The 18,088-nt window shown below is 43.0% G+C and overlaps 2 protein-coding genes across 3 annotated transcripts in view; one reads left to right on the forward strand and one right to left on the reverse strand.

Annotated features, from left to right (window-relative positions):
- Det (Deterin) overlaps nt 1-18,088 on the forward strand; it is a 434,366-nt gene that overhangs the window by 99,087 nt on the left and 317,191 nt on the right. The window lies entirely within an intron of this gene.
- The window catches only part of WASp, a 95,033-nt gene continuing 77,752 nt past the window's right edge, over nt 808-18,088 (reverse strand). Inside the window, exons 5-10 of the mRNA XM_065225509.1 lie at nt 3,892-4,005; nt 3,530-3,783; nt 3,242-3,394; nt 3,008-3,172; nt 2,771-2,938; nt 808-2,697 (exon numbers count right to left, since the gene is read on the reverse strand). Of these exons, the coding sequence (XP_065081581.1) occupies nt 2,419-2,697; nt 2,771-2,938; nt 3,008-3,172; nt 3,242-3,394; nt 3,530-3,783; nt 3,892-4,005 (1,133 nt within the window). The 3' untranslated portion in view covers nt 808-2,418. The remainder of the gene's footprint in view (nt 2,698-2,770; nt 2,939-3,007; nt 3,173-3,241; nt 3,395-3,529; nt 3,784-3,891; nt 4,006-18,088) is intronic.

Here is an 18,088-nt window from a genome sequence, read left to right on the forward strand (position 1 = left end):
GTTCGGCGGCGAATAAGGTGCAAAATGTAATGAAAGTGGTTTAGCTGAAGGCACGGCAGTTCGGGTTTGGCAAACCAAAAGAATCAACGAACATTTTTTTTCCTTTAAATATATGAATTGAACTACCAAAAGAAAAATAAGAAGATTTTTGTGATATGAATTTTTACTGAAAAAAATGTTTCTTTTTTGTCGACAATTTTTTGCACGTTCCAGTCTTTACTAAAAACAGTCACGCGACACAGAAACAATCTAAAAACATTCTAACTTGCTAGACAACATAATGCTAATGTTTTATTCAAGCGGCGCCGGTGGTGTAATGGTAAGCGTCATTGTCTCACCCCAAAAAGCCTGGATTCGATCCCAGTCAGCGCCGCCAGGATTTTCTGAGGTATAAAATCTCTGATCACGGCTTTCTGTGAAGGGAAGTAAAGCCGTTGGTCCCCGGTCCATGAGTTGATGGGTTGATAGGTAGGGTCCAGGTGTGGGAGCTGCCTGCTTGGCGTCGGTAGCATTGGTACTCAGAACGGGAAACAAGATCGACAGAAAGCAAATCAAGGAAAAACATGTTTTGTTCTCTCTGTTGCTGCCATCGGTGAGGCCTGTGATAAAGATAGGACAACCGGCAGTGTTGCCAAATCCAATTTTCGTTGTCTGCAACAGCGAAGTTTCATGGAATTCTGAGAGGGTAAAAATTAAATCGATTCGTCAGTTGGCGTGGATTTGCTCTATATGGAAGTTCTTTTTGTTCTACAGCATCAGCAAACTCAACAACGCACATCTCATTAACAGAATATAATAATAATTTGCCTTTCTAATATTTCGTTACAGAATAGATACAGAATACACATATGTAAAGGTTCACAACTAAACAGTTAAAATTTAGGTAGGCCTGAACAACAGAGAGTTCGGAACAATAGGGATAAAGATAGGGCAAAAGAAATACACATTCAAGTATAACGGATGATAAACCTAGAACAATTTACATACACGATCTCAACTTATTGGTCTACATTGGCGCTAGAACTAACGATCTCGATTTTCGCCACTTCGGTTGTGATAGCTTCAATTGGATTGTTACTGTTACTTTCAAGTAGTAGTTGTAGGTAGGTAGTACTCGGTATTGACCAGATTTTGCCAGCCCCCTTATTGAAAATCATTTCTGGGGTTTTACAAAACCCATGCACTTTTTCAGTGAATGAGAAAGATTTGGAATTACGGTTATGTGAAATTATTGAAAGCTAAAAGTCTGATGCGTGTAGGGGCTGACAAAATCGAGTAATTACTGTAATTCAATAAATTGATTTAAAATATTTACACTCACTCTACACCTTCCGTTTTTTTTAAAAGGAAATTATAGTAAAATAAACAATCGTCTAGTAATTTCAAACACAAAATTTTTAAATGGAAGTTTTTAACTTTAGTTTAACTTCGAAACACCTAAAACTTATTCTCTTTCCTTGTTTAGTGACTTGCCTACTAATTTGACTAATCAACAAGTGCGCTACTACTTACATTCTCATCATAACTATTGTTAGTCTTCCCTCTATTATTGTTTGAATGAATCACACTACATTTAATAGAACTATTTTTTTCTTTCTAAAGTTGAATTAGGGGGAGAAAAATGCGATTGTTAGCCAAACAGATAGCTTTATTACGCTTGTAAGAATTATAATAGCAATTCACCTACTTTCGTTCTTGTTGAACAGAGCAGAGCCCGCGGAGGTTTCGCTTCGAAACACATATTTGTTCCGGCTTCGTAGGGTTAATGTCCCTAATGTCGGCCTAAGTGTCCCATACATAAATTTCGAAGGAAAGCATTTTGTTTCCTCTATTTGACCGATCGATCGACAATAGCTGGAGCTCTTTTTTACTGTTCGCAGAGTGCGAAGAGAGAAAGACAGTGAGGTTAGGTTTTTGTAAACTTGTTTTTTTTTCTTCCCGTCGGTGCTGGTGTGAAGTGAGAGTACTACAGGGAAAGATTTTGGCGCCGTTTTAGATTGCCACCGCTACATCAAGATATTTAAATAAAGCTATTAAAACTTCCAATTATCGATATAAATATACAATTAAAAAGGCAGCGCACTGAATACTTTAGGGAAAACAAAAATGATACAATTTAAAATAAAGGCATGTGCCTCTTAAAATACGCTGCACAGAATCGCTAAGGAATAACCCATCGGCATCTGTGCAATTTCCGATATTATTGAACATTATAACTACTCTCTCTCTCTCTTTCTCTATCTCTGTCTCTCGGTAACCTGTTCCTCCGGAACACCTTTCCGTAGGCTGTTCCGACTACCTTTTTACCCCAACTCACTTTGATTTGGCACCGTGTTCTCTCAGTTATGCAGTTGACTTTGTTTTCCACATTTAATAACTTACCTCCTTCGTTCGAACTTGCGCACCGCTAGTTCCTTCCTAATCATCCCAATCGTCGTTGGCCGAGTTGGAATCACTGTCGTCTTCGTCGCTCGATCGAATCACGCGGCCTCGTTCGGCCAGAGCCCGCCGGAGGGCATCGGCCAGGGCGTCGGTTCCAACGTCCCCGCTGCCGGCGCTGCCACTGCTGCGGTCGGCATTCTGCTCGCGATCCGCAACCCGTCGCAGTTCGATACCGTCCCGAATCTGCGACAGGAGGTCATTTCTCGGGTCGCCACCGCTACCGCTGCCGGTGCTCAGTGCGCCTTGGTCCACTTTCTGTCGAATTTAAAAACATAATGTACATATGGGCATGAATAACCGAATCCCTAAATAGGTGAGTGACGCTTACCTTTAGGGCTGCTCCCTTGCGAATGCTGTCCATCAGGGCAGACCGATTATCGTCTATGACAGGTACAGGAGCGGCGGGCGCTTGCGGTTTAAGCGATCCCGGTGCCATCGGAGGCGGAGGCGGTGGAACGGCACCAGTGGAGGCAGGTGGAGGCGGAGGTGGTGGTGGCTAATGAGAGAGTGAAACATTCAACATTAGGAGCGACATGGAAGTGAAATCTGAGAGACAAAAACTTACTGGTCCCGGAATCGGTGCTGCTGGGGCAGCTGGTTGCGACTGGTGAATCGGAGGTGGTCGCGAAGGCGCTGGATTTACCTTTGGTGGGGTCGTCACAGGCAATGGCGGCAGGGTCCTGTTGGGAGGCGGTGGCGGTGGGTTCCGTTGTTTACCATTCTCATGCACCTAAAAAAAAGACAACACAAATTGAATTAAAAATTCCGGAATTTCCAACCCACCCGATCTCACACGTACCGGCTGCTGCTCGTGATTGCTCCGGATGGGCACGGGTGGCGGCGCCGGAGGTTTCTGCTTACGACTGCCACTCTGCTCCGACTTCATCGTATCCAACACCCGATGGTTCTGAATGAAGTCGTAGATGAATTCGCGCGTTTCGCGATCCTTCAACTGAAAGCGCGGAGCGATGGAGAGAGAGATAGGAAAAACAAAATCAATCATGCATATTATCGAATCAAAATAACCAACTTTCCAATGAGAGTGGATCGATGTAAACAAAGGCAAGTGCTAGTAGTAGATACTCACAAGTCTATCATCCACGCCCGCCTTCACGAGGAACGGTTTCAGCGTTTCCTCCTCGCCGCTCAGGTCGAAGCCACTGGTCGGACTCCAACCGACGTGTGTCAGGTGCTTGAAATTCGACGGCATGCCAATGTCCTCCTTGCGTAGGCGGGACTTACCCTTGGTTTTGGTCGGTCGTTGGTGGGGCTGTTGCTGCTGCTGCTGTTGGTGATGAGGCTGCGGCTGGAAGGCAGTGTTCGGAATCACCGGAGCTGAAACTGTGTGCACATGGTGCGCGCACATACGAAGCAGATCAGGTTGGAAAAAGTTAGCTCGTTAATTATAGGTGATGTGCTCGCGGACGATGGTAACGGAACGATACTTACACGATGGCTTATTGCGGAGTGTGACAGTGTTTTCGAACGTATCTTTTTGGTTGGAAACCGGTGGTGGCCGCGCCGGAGGTGGATCCTTACGGGTGCTGCTCCGTTTGAGGCGTTCTGGAATAGAGATTGAAAAAGCAAGTGTTGATGTAAATGTAACATTCCGAGGATGGAAGACTTAATTTTAGAGCATTAAGCATAACGCAGTGGTTTGTAGTGATACGTGCCGCTACCATCTTCATTGGCCGTGCGGCTATAAAGGCTTGAAAGAGCAACACCAAAGAATGTTTATGGGCTGGCCCAAAGGACCTTCCAAGAACGCCCAAAAGCAAGTTCGTATGACCTCGTAGCCCGCATAAATTAACGATAACCCAAATGATAGAACTGTTCTACAAATGGTCCTTAAGCAAAATAGCCATACACAAGTTCAAGAAGCTCGATCCAGTTCTATGAGGCCCGAGTAAAATTTGGAGAATCACTAATTCAACCGTTGCGAGCTAACTCGCCAGTGCCGTATGAAGCTAGAAATCCTGAAATCAGCTGGCCGAACTTTGGAGAACACAAGCTGCCTTCGGGACAGGTACTTTTATATTCTGGTATGCGAGGTGAAAACGCTCCGCGACATCGTGGAGTTGGCTTTCTGCTTAGCGCCCAAGCACAGGCTGCGTTCATCAAGTGGGAACCTATCAATGAGAAAATAATCGTTGCCAGTTTCAGTCCGAAACCTTACCATAATCCAATGTTATGCGCCAACCGATGCTGCCGAATTGCAGGACAAAGAGAACTTTTGGATAAGACTCCAAGAGGTGATATCAAGATTTACACAAGCGACTTCAATGCGAAGATCGGCTCCGACAACTCGGACTATGAGCGCATGATGGGACGCCATGGTCTCGGAGATATGAGCGAGAGCCCCGAGCTGCTTGCAGAGTTTTGTGGCAACAACGAAATGGTGATCGGAGGTTCGCTCTTCCCTCATCGCCCAGTGCATAAAGTCACATGGGTCTCCCGTGATGGATATACAGAGAACCAAATCGACCACATCTGCATCAGCCGAAAATGGAGACGGAGTCTTCTTGATGTTCGGAATAAACGCAGCGCTGACATCACGTCTGACCATCATCTCCTGGTCGGTGAGATCTGCCTACGCATTGCGCGGGTTAAACGGCGGGAGGAGAGACTCCGGCGGCAGTTCAACACACGCCGACTGGAAGACCCAGCAGTGAAGAGATCGTTCGTCGAAGAACTCGAGGCTCGCGCAGCTAATATTCCGGAAGGTGGCAGCGTAGAAGAACACAGGACGAGCATCAAGAATGCCTTTATTGAAACAAGCGAGAACAACCTGGGTGAGCTGCGCACTCTGAGGAAGGAGTGGATCACTGATGAAACCTGGAGGAAGATCGAGGAGCGGAGAGAAGCAAAAGCCGCTCTAGAGTGAGCAAGGATCCGAGGAGCCAAGTACGAGGCCCGTCAGGGAAGTTCCTGTATACGGGACAAGGGAGCGTGGGTGGACTCCCTGGCTAATGAAGGGAAGAAAGCCGCAGCAACTGGCGATATCCGCCACCTCTATGATGTTTCACGACGCCTAAACGGGGCAAGGATGAACCCAAGGATGCCTGTGAAAGACGCGACTGGACAGCTGCTCACCGACCCCACTGACCAGTTGAAACGTTGGTTTGAGCACTTTGAACAACTTCTCGAAGTTTCAACGGTCAACCAACCGTCAACATCTCGGCATGATCCGCCAAGGGTGAGGCGCGTTACTCGCGTCAACACTGAAGCTCCATGATTGCAGGAGATAGAAGTAGCCATCCGAAGTATGAAGTCCAACAAAGCCCCGGGGGTCGATCGCATATCAGCAGAGATGCTCAAAGCTGACCCCATGCTATCCTCACAAATGTTGCATCAACTATTCGTCAATATCTGGGACACCGTGACTTTTCCGGTCGACTGGATGCAGGTCGTCTTGATAAAAGTCCCCAATAAGGGGGATCCAGCTGTATGCGACAACTGGTGAGGCATCATGTTACTGTGTATTGTTCCCAAAGTTCTGTGCAAAGTTATCCTCAATGCTGTTATACGCCAGTGAAACATGGTGTGTATCAGCGGAGAACACTCAGAAGCTGCAGGTGTTTATCAACCGATGCCTGCGGTACATAAATCGCCTGGTGGCCCCACAATTGGATCTCAAATTCCGAGCTTCATCGTTTGTGCCATCAGAAGCCGATAGGGACAGAAATTCGTGAACGGAAGTGGAGGTGGGTCGGCCACACACTACGACGGAGCGGAAACGAAATCTGCAAGCAAGCACTGGACTGGAATCCAGCAGAACATCGCAGCAGAGGCAGACCCAGAGGCTCGTGGCGGCGTAGCCTAAACAGTGAAATTTAGAACGTTGACCGAAATTTGACTTGGGCACAGGTCACGGCCAAAGCTAGTAATCACCCAGGATGGAAATCTTTCACAAACGCCCTTTGCAACCCTGGAAGTGCGCAGGATCCTTAAGTAAGAAAGTAAGTGTAGCTGGATTTCAATGACTTAAAAAAAAACGTGGGATTGCGTTGAGGAAAAATCCTAACGTAAATTTGATTTTTTACTTTAGATCTTCGAAAAATTCCAAGCCTTCTTAGTCTGGGATCTAATGAATATTCTAAATAAGTGTTGAGGGGCCTCCCTTAGTCTTCCCCGAGTGAAGATCTTCCTTTGGCGTTGGGCGAGACCATGGTGGTCCTCTTTTTCCTATTTAAAATTTCTAACGTTTTAGTTTAGCGGTGGCTGGGTTCGATTCCCGGTCCTGTCTAGGAATTTTTCGGGTTGGAAAATTTCTCATCTTCCCTGGACATAGAGTATGATCAAGGGGAAATCAACTCTGCACACTGTGCCGAAACATAATGATGATAAGTATGAGATAGAATATATTATAAAATGGCATCACTGTTTTGAGTTGACATTTTGACAAGTGTTGCTAACGTAGTACACGTTTGTTTTCTTTAAAGTAAAGGGGAAGTTTTTTTTTCAGATTAATTTGTTTTATTTTCCAGCGAGAGTATCCTCAGTCATAATAAAAGGTTGCAAAATCGGAAGGAATCATGTCAGAATATGCCTGCTTACGTATTAATCTTAGATGGCAATAGGATATAAACTGAAAGCAAATTGTATAAACAAGAATAATTGCAGAATCCAGTTCCAAATTACAGCATTGATGTACGGTGTCAACAACAACCCGGTACAGAACGATCCCGCCATTCTACAGATGCCATTGAAATCGCAGCAGTTTCTCCCGCTGAACCACTCTATTCTATGGACTGAACGATCTCGGAGATTGGATTGACTGTGGAGCCTGGTGGCATCAGTAGATCTTGTATTAGCAACATTAAGAAGGATGCTGCTAACAGAATTGTAAAGGTAACTACACCGGAGGTAACGGAGCCTTCGATAGAGCGATCGGAACCGCCAGCAGGGGATACGTATGCAATTCCGGCAAAGCCAAGTAAGGATGAAAGTTATGAAGGAACAACAAGCAAATACAAAGAGAAGGTAGTAATCAGACGTTGGCAACCGGTATCTAGATCCTGGATCAGCATTTGCATGTTGCTGGTAATTATTTGATGGATGATGAGGATAAACGGGTTAAAAGTAAAAAGTTGGGAGCCATGAGAAAGAAGAAGAGCAGCACTATTTATTTTTGTGTTGTTAATAAACAATCTCAGTGATTTCCTGGGTCTCCTGTTTATTTATTATGGTGTTCAAAAGTTCAAAACCATGGACGCAGTCGATTGACTCTCCCACCAAAACATGTTTAGCAAACTTAGAATTCAGTACCCAAAAGTTAAGGCTAATTTTAGGTCGAATCCTTCTTGATTTCAGGGTTGTAGCATTATTCGAGTACCATGATGATAATGTAGAGGGACATTTTCCACTTGCCGGGTGGGTCATAAGTACAGGTTTCGACGAACGTCTACAAGAATGAGACACGGTAAAGACAGCTTCTGTCATCACTCACTCTTCTCCTTCTCGTGGAGGAGTTGAACTTAGTGATGTCCGATTACTACTCGATTAATCGAGACAATCGATTATCTGTTCAAATAATCGATTAATTTTTAATCGATTATTCAATGCCTCGATTATCTACTAATCGAATAATTGGCTTCGATTATTGAACGATTATTTGAATTTCATTGTAAGTATTTATTTTAGTGTATATCGAACTTACCACTATCGATTAAACTACATGATAACCCGCAACAACTCTAAATTGAGTCGAACATGCTCATTTCAGCGTTAAGTATGGCTACTCAAAAGTGAGTAGGCGCAATTTTACTCACTTTTGAGTAAACGACGTTCTCGCGCAGAGTGAGTCAAAACCACTCTGTGATATTTTTCAGGCGGGAAACTTGTTTTTTTTTTAATTTGATTTGATAAAAAAAAATGGAAATTTCTTGCTCCAGATTCATTTAACTGGAGCTGAAGACGACTGAAATCCGTCTCCGCATGCAATTCCTACTTACCGTAATACATTTTGGCCGGTGTTATACAATAATTACGCCGTTTCTTAGAGCGTTAGCTCCGACACGGTTGGTCCCGTATTTGGCTGACTGAGTGGCTTTTACTCAGTTTAACATTTCTCATTCACTCAGATTTTGACAACCTAATGCATCAGCCGAAATTGAGTACGATCGACTCACCCGGCGAGTAAGCTGAAGTAAGCGTGTAGACTTATCTGACATTTGTAAAATGCACAAGTATTAGTGCAGAACTTGGGGTAAGCTATTAGTATTAGTGCAAGAAAACCTTTGAATTTACCCAAAGTTCTGCACTAATACTTGTGCAATTCACAAACGTCAGAGAAGTCGAGGGGGACGACACATCTAAATCTCAATTCTAGGTGCTCAACAAATCTCACACTAGCTAATCAATCTTCGAAAAATATTCTTTCATTTCTCGCATCAACTTGCATCGTGCATCATCTTTTTGCAAGAAAGCTTCAGAATCGTCATAAATCTTCTTACTATCTACTCAGCGTGCGCGCAGCTAACCACAGCAAAAAAAAACAATTTTTCCTTCATCGTAGATAGGGTCGCCCCCATCGAGAGAAATCTATTCTCTAAAACATGGTGGGTATATACATGGTAATACCAACAATCAATACGAAACTAACGATTTTAAATTGGCTCACTACTTGACTAGCCTATTGGTCCCAAGCAAATCGATCAACGTACCCCATTCTAGTCGAAATTCTAGTACTACGCAATGCTTGTTTTGATTCGCTATGAAAGTTTGACAGATTAAATGAGGGGCTCGTGGATTTCCTATGTTTCGACGGGTGCATTGATTAGCTTGGGACCGAAGATAGTACTAGAGCTGAGCCAAAAAGTTAAGCACGTTTCTTTGGGACCTGCTGGTCTTAGAGTTACCTCTATGGTAATACCATAGAGGTAACTTTAGAACCAGAAGGTCCCGAAGAAAAGTGCTAAAATTTTTGGCTCAGCTCTAGTACTATCTTCGGTCCCAAGCTTATCAATGCACCCCTCGAAACAAAGGAAAATCCACGAAACCCTCATTTTATCTGTCAAACTTTCATATCGAATAAAAAAAAAACATAGTGTAGTACTAGAATTTCGACTAGAATGGGGTACGTTAAGCGATTTGCTTGGGATCAATAGGCTAGTCAAGTGGTGAGCCAATTTAAAATCGTTAGTTGCCACCGGTTGGTAATACAGCTTTGTCACTATATGGGCGGGCTTTGATCACGGGCGGGAAAAGTGCGGTTTTAGAGTAAATTGTTAACAAACTCGGTCGCTGAATCATGAATTTGACACATTAGAACACCTCTATGTAGTCACTTTGCTCTAAACAGAGTCGATGTTGTAATAAAAGCCCCGCCAAGAGAAAATGTTGCAAACAATCAGCTTTGTATGTGATTTACTTTTCGTCAGAGAAAACAACAACCAGATTTTTTGCGTTAGCATCGGATGACTTTCATTCAGAAGTTAAAAATAACATGTTGATAATGGAGCTTCTGGGAGACAAAAACAATTATAGAACCTGAAAATTTTTCAAACAAGTGCTTGGTATAACTTGGTATAAATACCACTGTTCCATCCAAGTAATCACGATGTTCCATTCAAGTAATCGCAGCAACCTACAGCTGCTACCGAGAAGGAAAAATTAGTCATTCGAAGTGTAGATGTCAACCTGAATAAACATATAGTTAGAAGCACTCAAACTTTCTTTATTCTTTGAGAACAACACTTTAGTTGACGACGAGGATTTTTTCTGGAAGCTCACAAGTTCAAGAAATTCCAGAATCAAACCGAGCATGGCGGCGACAAACGAAGAACTCCAAGCAGCGATTTTGCAGCTTCTCCAGCGGTTGGCCGTTCCACAAGCAACGAACCCAGAGCAAGTTTTGGAATCCCTGTCGACGAACATCAGCGAGTTCTGCTTCGATCCGGAGAACGGCACCACATTCGAAAAATGGTTTGCCCGTTACTCGGAAGTCTGGACGACGCAGCAAAAACGTCTGCAATGCTTCCTCCAGTGTGAGCACCATATTCAGCATCATCGACCTTTCCGATGCATACCTGCAAGTGGAAGTAGATGAAGAATCGAAAAAGCTCCTCACCATAAACACGCATCGAGGCCTCTTCCAATTCAACCGGCTCGCTCCAGGGGTGAAGTCAGCGCCTGGAACATTCCAAAGACTGGTTGACAGCATGATAGCCGACAGCCGTTTCTCGACGACGCTATCATCTTCGGTAGAACCTGGGAGGAACACAAGGCGTCACTAGACAAGCTACTACAACGTTTAGGGGAAAATGGGTTCCATGTCAAGCTGGAAAAGTGCCATTTCTTCCAAACTGAAACAGATATTTGGGGCATATCGTCGATCGAAACGGCATCCGTCCGGATCCAGAGAAGCTTCAAGCCATCGCCTATATTCCGGCACCCATCAATGTTTCCGAAGTGCGATCGTTCCTGGGAGCCGTTAATTTCTACGGCAGATTCGTGCGCAACATCCATGAACTTCGTCATCCTCTCGACCAATTAATCAAGAAGGATTCGAAGTGGCAGTGGAATTCCGATTGCCAACGGTCTTTTGAGCAATTCAAGCAAGTCCTGCAGTCCGATATGTTGCTGACGCATTACGACCCGACCCAGCACGAGCATCGGTGCAGTCATCTTCCATGAATTTTCGAATGGACATCTGAAGGCAATTCAGCACGCATCAAGATCCCTCACTCCAGCGGAGAAAGGTTACGGGCAGCCGGAAAAAAGAAGCACTTGCACTAACATATGCGGTAACGAAGTTTCACAAGTACCTCCTTGGGCGCAGATTCACTCTGCTCACAGATCACAAACCGCTGTTATCAATCTTTGGATCGAAGAAGGGCGTTCCTTTGCACACCGCAAATCGACTTCAACGATGGGCATTGATGCTTCTCAACTACGACTTCGACATTCGGCACGTGTCTACCAACGACTTCGGATGCGCCGATATGCTGTCAAGATTCATCGACCGTTCTAAGCAGCAAGAAGAGGTGTACGTTGTGGCAGCGATATCCCTACCAGTTTCGTCCGCAGACATCAAAAGTGCAACACAGGCAGATGAACCACTACAAGCGGTGCTGCAGTTCATTCGTGAGGGTTGGCCAAACGATGCACGATCAGTCGAAGATCCAGAGATTCGAGTCTACTTCAACAGGCGGGAGTCTCTCACCAACGTCGATGGCTGTATACTGTTCCACGACAGGGTGGTCGTTCCGAGCAAGTTCAGAAGGCAAATCCTGAAGCAGTTTCATCGCGGACATCCCGGCATGGTACGAATGAAGTCTATTGCACGCAGTTTCGTTTACTGGCCCGGAATCGACAACGACATCGAGAATTTCGTCCGGCAATGCACTCCCTGCTGCACTGGTGGAAAAGCACCAGTCAAAATTTCGCTTGAATCGTGGCCCATCCCTGATAAGCCGTGGTCACGCATCCATATTGGCTACGCAGGACCTGTGGACGGCGTATTTTTCCTGGTAGTTGTCGACCCGTACACCAAATGGCCCGAAGTATACGCAACTAAAACCACAACGACAAGAAAAACAATCAAGCTACTTACTCAAACGTTCGCAACATTTGGCGTGCCAGAAACCATCGTCTCAAATAATGGTACCCAGTTCACCAGCTACGAGTTCAAGAATTTCTGTGAGAATCAAGGCATTCACCACGTCCGCACAGCACCATTCCATCCTCAATCAAATGGGTTAGCAGAACGGTTCGTGGACACCTTGAAGCGCACTCTTCGGAAGATTCGATCGGGAGGAGACACACTGGAGGAAGCATTGCAGACGTTTTTGCAAGTTTACAGGTCAACACCAACGGCTGACCTAGGTGGAAAGTCTCCTGCAGAAATAATGTTCGGACGACCGGTCCGCACAGTTTCGTCAATGCTACTACCGCAACACAACCGTACATCAGCAGCACAACCGAAAGCAGATGAGCAAAACAAGCGTTTCAACAAGAGCATGAAGCGATTTCGAGGCAGTTCGTTCCGGGTGATGCTGTATATGCTCAAGTCCATCAAGCAAATTCCTGGAAATGGCAGGCTGCCACAGTAATCGAGCGCGTCGGAAAAGTCAACTACAACGTTTTCCTGGAGGATAATCAGCGGCTCATTCGTTCTCATGCCAATCAACTGAAGCAACGTGCGGTCGAATCTGGTCCAGATCCTAGTCCAAGCCAAGGTCCTAATCTGTTATCGGTATTCTTCGACGGTTTTGGCCTAGACGTACCATCCGTTCCAGCAACGATACCGGCTGCAGTGCCCAACGAACTTGGTCCAGTTGATGAAGAGCTTGGAAGTGATGAGGCAGAGTATTTTTCGGATGATAGTGAGGCAGACAATCCACCACAGCTTCCAGTTCCGCCAGCAACAAGGGAACGCCGGCAGACTCGTTTACCAGCTAGATTCGATTCCATCCAAGTAATCACGATGTTCCATTCAAGTAATCGCAGCAACCTACAGCTGCGACCGAGATGGAAAAATTAGTCATTCGAAGTGTAGATGTCAACCTGAACAAACGTATAGTTAGAAGCACTCAAACTTTCTTTATTCTTTGAGAAGAACACTTCAACCACAATGTACTAAATAAAGCAAAGTAATGTTTTTCAACTATATTTACTAAAGTATTGTCAGTAATGAATGCAATACTTGTAGTTTACTGGCTGTGTTGAATGGGTGCGATAGCCTACGCAGGTGTGGAAGCTGCCTTCCTTGCACATTCGATTGCCGTCAATGGATGACAATCGATGTCCGTCGGTGATTGGCATTAGATTGTGGAACAGAGACCGACGTTATATAAAGGAAAGAAAAATAAGCCCTCATCTCAACATGATAATATGCCCACAGACATACAGATATAACACTGGCAATTTGTTCATCGCACACGCATTTAACGGTAAATTTAAATGTTTTTAGTTGGTAGTGGCGCGCACATTCAATAACCCTTGCGATTGACGTTCACATACTACCGCCATCTGTTCAGAGTACTACCTATCACAGTATACTCAACAGATGGCGGTAGTGTTTTAGCGACGATGTTTTATATTGAAAAATATTCATATACTGTTTGTCTGTGCTATTCCTACAATCTGTTGGAGAAGATGTTTGGTTCGAGTAAGTGTTTTTGCAGGCAATGAGATTGCAGTCCAAAGTCAAAATCAATTCGTCAGAAAGATGCAAGTTGTCTTTTATCTCACTATGCTTCTAATATTTTTTTTAATAAGCATTAAAGAGTAAAAGTGTATTTTATTGAATCGTTATATCTTGAAACAATAATTTACACATGATCCAAGGATGAATAATCAACATTTAGTTAAAACACTTTCTTAAATACGTTGATTTTCTTTGTTATCAGGGAGTGTCAATATTAATCGATTATTACGATTAATCGATTATTTCATGTCGATTACTTTCATGTCGATTACTACCAACAAAAAAAGTAATCGAATAGTAAATAATCGATTAGTTGGGACAATCGGACATCACGTTGAACTTAATGGTTTGCAACGGTCAGCGTATACTGGCTAACAGTTCCAGCAGTGACCGACGATCCCGCGCTTACCAATCTTATCACTCGTTTGGCATCGTTAAAGCAAGAGGAATGAATGTTGTACAAAGAAAAACTCACGTTCGTGTTATTTGATGCACGTTTTACTTTTTAATATACTCGTATATACTATGCAATATACACAGATATAGCTCATTTAACCATCCATGAGAACTTGGCAATGTAAACAAACAATCTCAAAAGTCATAACTGCAGGGTTGCCAAACTCAGCTTGATTACCACACTTCGGCACACTCGACCCAATGCTTGCCTCAGCTTTCGGCACAGATAATGTTCTCAGTACAGATTGAGGTGTGCAGAGTTGAATGCCCTTTTGAGTATGATTGTAATTGCCACACAATTATTCTAATGCAAAAATGGTACAGGCATCGAAAGCTCTCAATTAAAAACTCTGGTAGTGCATCTAGAACCAGTGTTAGAAAAATATCAAAAAAATCATATCTTACCAAAGAACAAGATCACGCTTGATTTTCGTAGACAAAAATCAACAAGCAAACAACTGTGGTTGATCAAGCAAGCTGTGACATTGCAGCTCGTAATATCAAGCTAACAAAACTCACCAGCTGCAAATCTCACCAAACTGTGGTGGGATTTAGTTTCATGATTTTTTAATTTACACCCGAACGCAATCGAAACTTCGAAAGTCTCGCAGTCAGGGTTCTGCATTTTCGAAACAAAGAAAAGAAAATGAACTCTCCACAGAATCGCTTCATTTTGAGCAATATTATTTTCGTGTAAGTCATCGTGCTTCTTGTCATCGAGTCACGATGAACATTCCTCTTTTCAAACATGACTGGACTATCGATTATTTCGTTCTTCAAGTGCTTCAGTTAATTTCATTTGAAGCAAAGACTTGTTTCAATTGACGCAATGAATGATTCAATAACTGCTTCCTTCGTTTTTTTTTCACTTTCACTTCAATTCGGGGCTCATTCTACTTGTCACGACCTGACGACGCAGGCATCAAAATATAGTATCCGGATAGTATCCACACAATATCGGTTGCCGATAGGGTTGGCATCCGGATTATATGTAGTAATAATATATTATTTTATATTAAAAGAAAATTAAATTAACGAGGCCATTCTGGAGTCTAAGATGGCAGCCATCGGGGTCAGGCAAAGTCTCAAATACCATACAATACGGATATTTTCGGAACGGAGATGACGCGAAGGTGCCGAAAATCGATATTCAACGTTATTTTGGAATCCAAAATGGTGGCCATCGGGTTTCAGACAAAGTGTCAAATACCCTATAATAGGGTATTTTCAGAACGGGGATGCCGCGTAGATGCTAAAAATCGATATCCGACGCCATTTTGGAATTTAAGATAGTGGCCATTGGTTTTATGAAGTGTCAAATACTCTAAGATATGGGTATTTTCGGAACCAATATGGCGGCCATCAGGATTCAGAAAGTGTCAACTATCCTACAATATAAGTATTTTCGGAACGGGGACGACGCGTAGATGCCGACAATCGATATTCGGCGCCATTTTGGAATCCAAGATGGTGGACATCAAGTTTCATAAAACGTGTCAAATACTCTAAGATATGGGTATTTTCGGGACGGAGTCAACGCGTGGCTACCGAAAATCGATGTCAGATACCACTTTGGAATCCAATATGGCGACCATCAGGGTCCAGAGAGTGTCAAATACCCTACAATATGGGTATTTTCGAAATGCGGACAACGTGTGAATGCCGAAAATCGATATCCAATGCCATTTTGGAATCTAATATGGCGGTCATCGGGTTTCACAAAAAGTGTCAAATACCCTAAGATCTGGGTACTTTCGGAACGAGGACGACGCGTAGAAGCTGAAAATCGATATTCGATGCCATTTGTAGGCTATTTGACACTTCTTCTGAAACCGGAAGCAACCATCTTGACACAGTGATCGGTATTTGACAGTATTTCACAGTTTTGCTAAACCAAAGCCGCCATATTGGATTTCGAGCGTGACATCAATTTTCGGCATCTACGTCTCATCCCAATTCTGAAAATAACCATATTTTAGGATATTTGACACTTTTCTGCAAATCGGAAACCACCGTCTTGGATTACAAAATGGCGTCGGACATCAATTTCCGGCTTCTAGACGTCACCCTGATTCTAAAAAAAAACCTTGTGTACACACTAAGATTATTTCCCCGAAATCTGTGAAATTTTACCAAAATCTCAACAGCTGAACATTCGGTAAACAATTCAGTGATTTTTCACAGATTTCCTGTAATTTTTCATCGAATATCTGTGAACAATTACAGGAAATCTGTGAAAAATCACCGAACTGTTTACCGAACGTTCAGCTGTTGAGATTTCGGTAAAATTTCACAGATTTCGGTTAAATAATCTAAGAGTATATGGGTATTTCATAGAATTTACAAGTTTTTCTCAAACCGGAAGCCGCCATCATCGATTTCAAAATGGCGTCGGATATTGATTTCCAATCTCCAGGCGTCACCCCGATTTCAAAAATACCCATATTGATGCATTTCCCATTTTTTTTCTGAAATAGAAAGCCGACATATTGGATTTAAAAATGGCGTCGGATATCGATTTCCGGCTTCAACTGTGTTACCTGATTTATAACGAATATACAATTGCCATGTTAAATTAGATGAACTATACGTTGTATTCGGGGTACTCGTATACAACGTATATTCGTTATACGTCAGGTAACACAGTAGACGCCATCCCGATTCCAAAAATACCTCTATTGATGGGTATTTGACAGCATTTCCCACTTAATCTGAAATCGGAAGCCGCCATCATGGATTTCGAAATGTCGTCGCATATAAATTAACGATCTCTAGACGACACCCCGATTAAAAAAATACCCATATTGATCCGACAATGATAAATTTGACATCTTTGACAAAACTGCACGAATTTGGATCGAACAGCTTCGCTTCAATGCAAAAGTAAGTTCATTTGACAATGGACGAATGCACCGATGGATTTGAGTTCACTCACTCGAGTAAAAGTGACACAAGCTGCGGGCAATGTTTACTACTCATGAACACTAAATGTTCATGTATAATGAATAATGAACATTTAGTGTTCATGATTAGTAAACATTGCTCGCAGCTTGTGTCACTTTTTCTCGAGTGAGTGAACTCAAATTCATCGGTGCACTCGTCCGTGAAAGAAGAAATGAAGACTAGTCAAGCCAAAACAAACAGCATGAAAACTGATTGAAAGTGGTTCTGTTGATGTTGACGGGGATCTGCTCGAAGAGAAGACAGAATGACTTTCGATTGAAAGTGATGGTTGACAGCTTCATCGTCGCTTGACGATTTTCGATTGAAAGTGACTTTGTGGGGCCCTGTTCGCAGTATCAAAGGAGCTTGTAAAATCAATATCAAGCATGATATGTTGCTCCAATATCACGCGTTATATTGAGAGCGTATGAGAGTGGAAAAATATCAATTTGCTAATGATTATTCCATAACTGTCTAGCACACTAAGTTGAGAGCACGCAATAAGCTTTAAATGCGAAGAAGAAGAAGAACAAGAAATAAGTTTTGAGGAAAATTTATAGAAAGATCTATATAGGGGGGAAATGGTTCTAATGTTGGCCTATGGATCTAAGATTGGCTCCATAGCTAAAAATCTGCTGTTTATCAATTTTATCTAGATGAACGCGTCATTGGGACGGTACTAATGGATATTTTTGGTCGCTATTGAAAATTTAGTCGGTTGCTAAATTTATGCATGGGCCCAAATTAGGGGCATTCCGGCCGACATTACATCCATTTCCCCTATATACATGTAGGGTTCCAAATCTGCTTTCAAGTCATGTCTAATAAATTTGGCCATCAAGAGGATCGCCCAATTTCAAAACATTGAATTGTTCATTTTGGAGTTAAATTTCCAATCCATTTATTTTGTTATTAATATATTACTGAATGGACCAGTAAAAATAATCTCGTAGTTCTACCACAACAATGCGGTCGTGCTTTGGACACAACCGTTAACTTTGTTTTTTTTTTTTATGACGAAAAATTATGTTTTTGAGAAAAATCATTTTTAAATCTTCACATATTTTTTCAGTGTTTGAGTGATATGTTTTAATG

This window comes from Ochlerotatus camptorhynchus, unplaced genomic scaffold (assembly GCF_037179485.1).
Source record: "Ochlerotatus camptorhynchus isolate MF236.1 unplaced genomic scaffold, CSIRO-AGI_Acam_v1.1 ptg000230l, whole genome shotgun sequence".
Lineage (NCBI taxonomy): Eukaryota > Metazoa > Arthropoda > Insecta > Diptera > Culicidae > Ochlerotatus > Ochlerotatus camptorhynchus.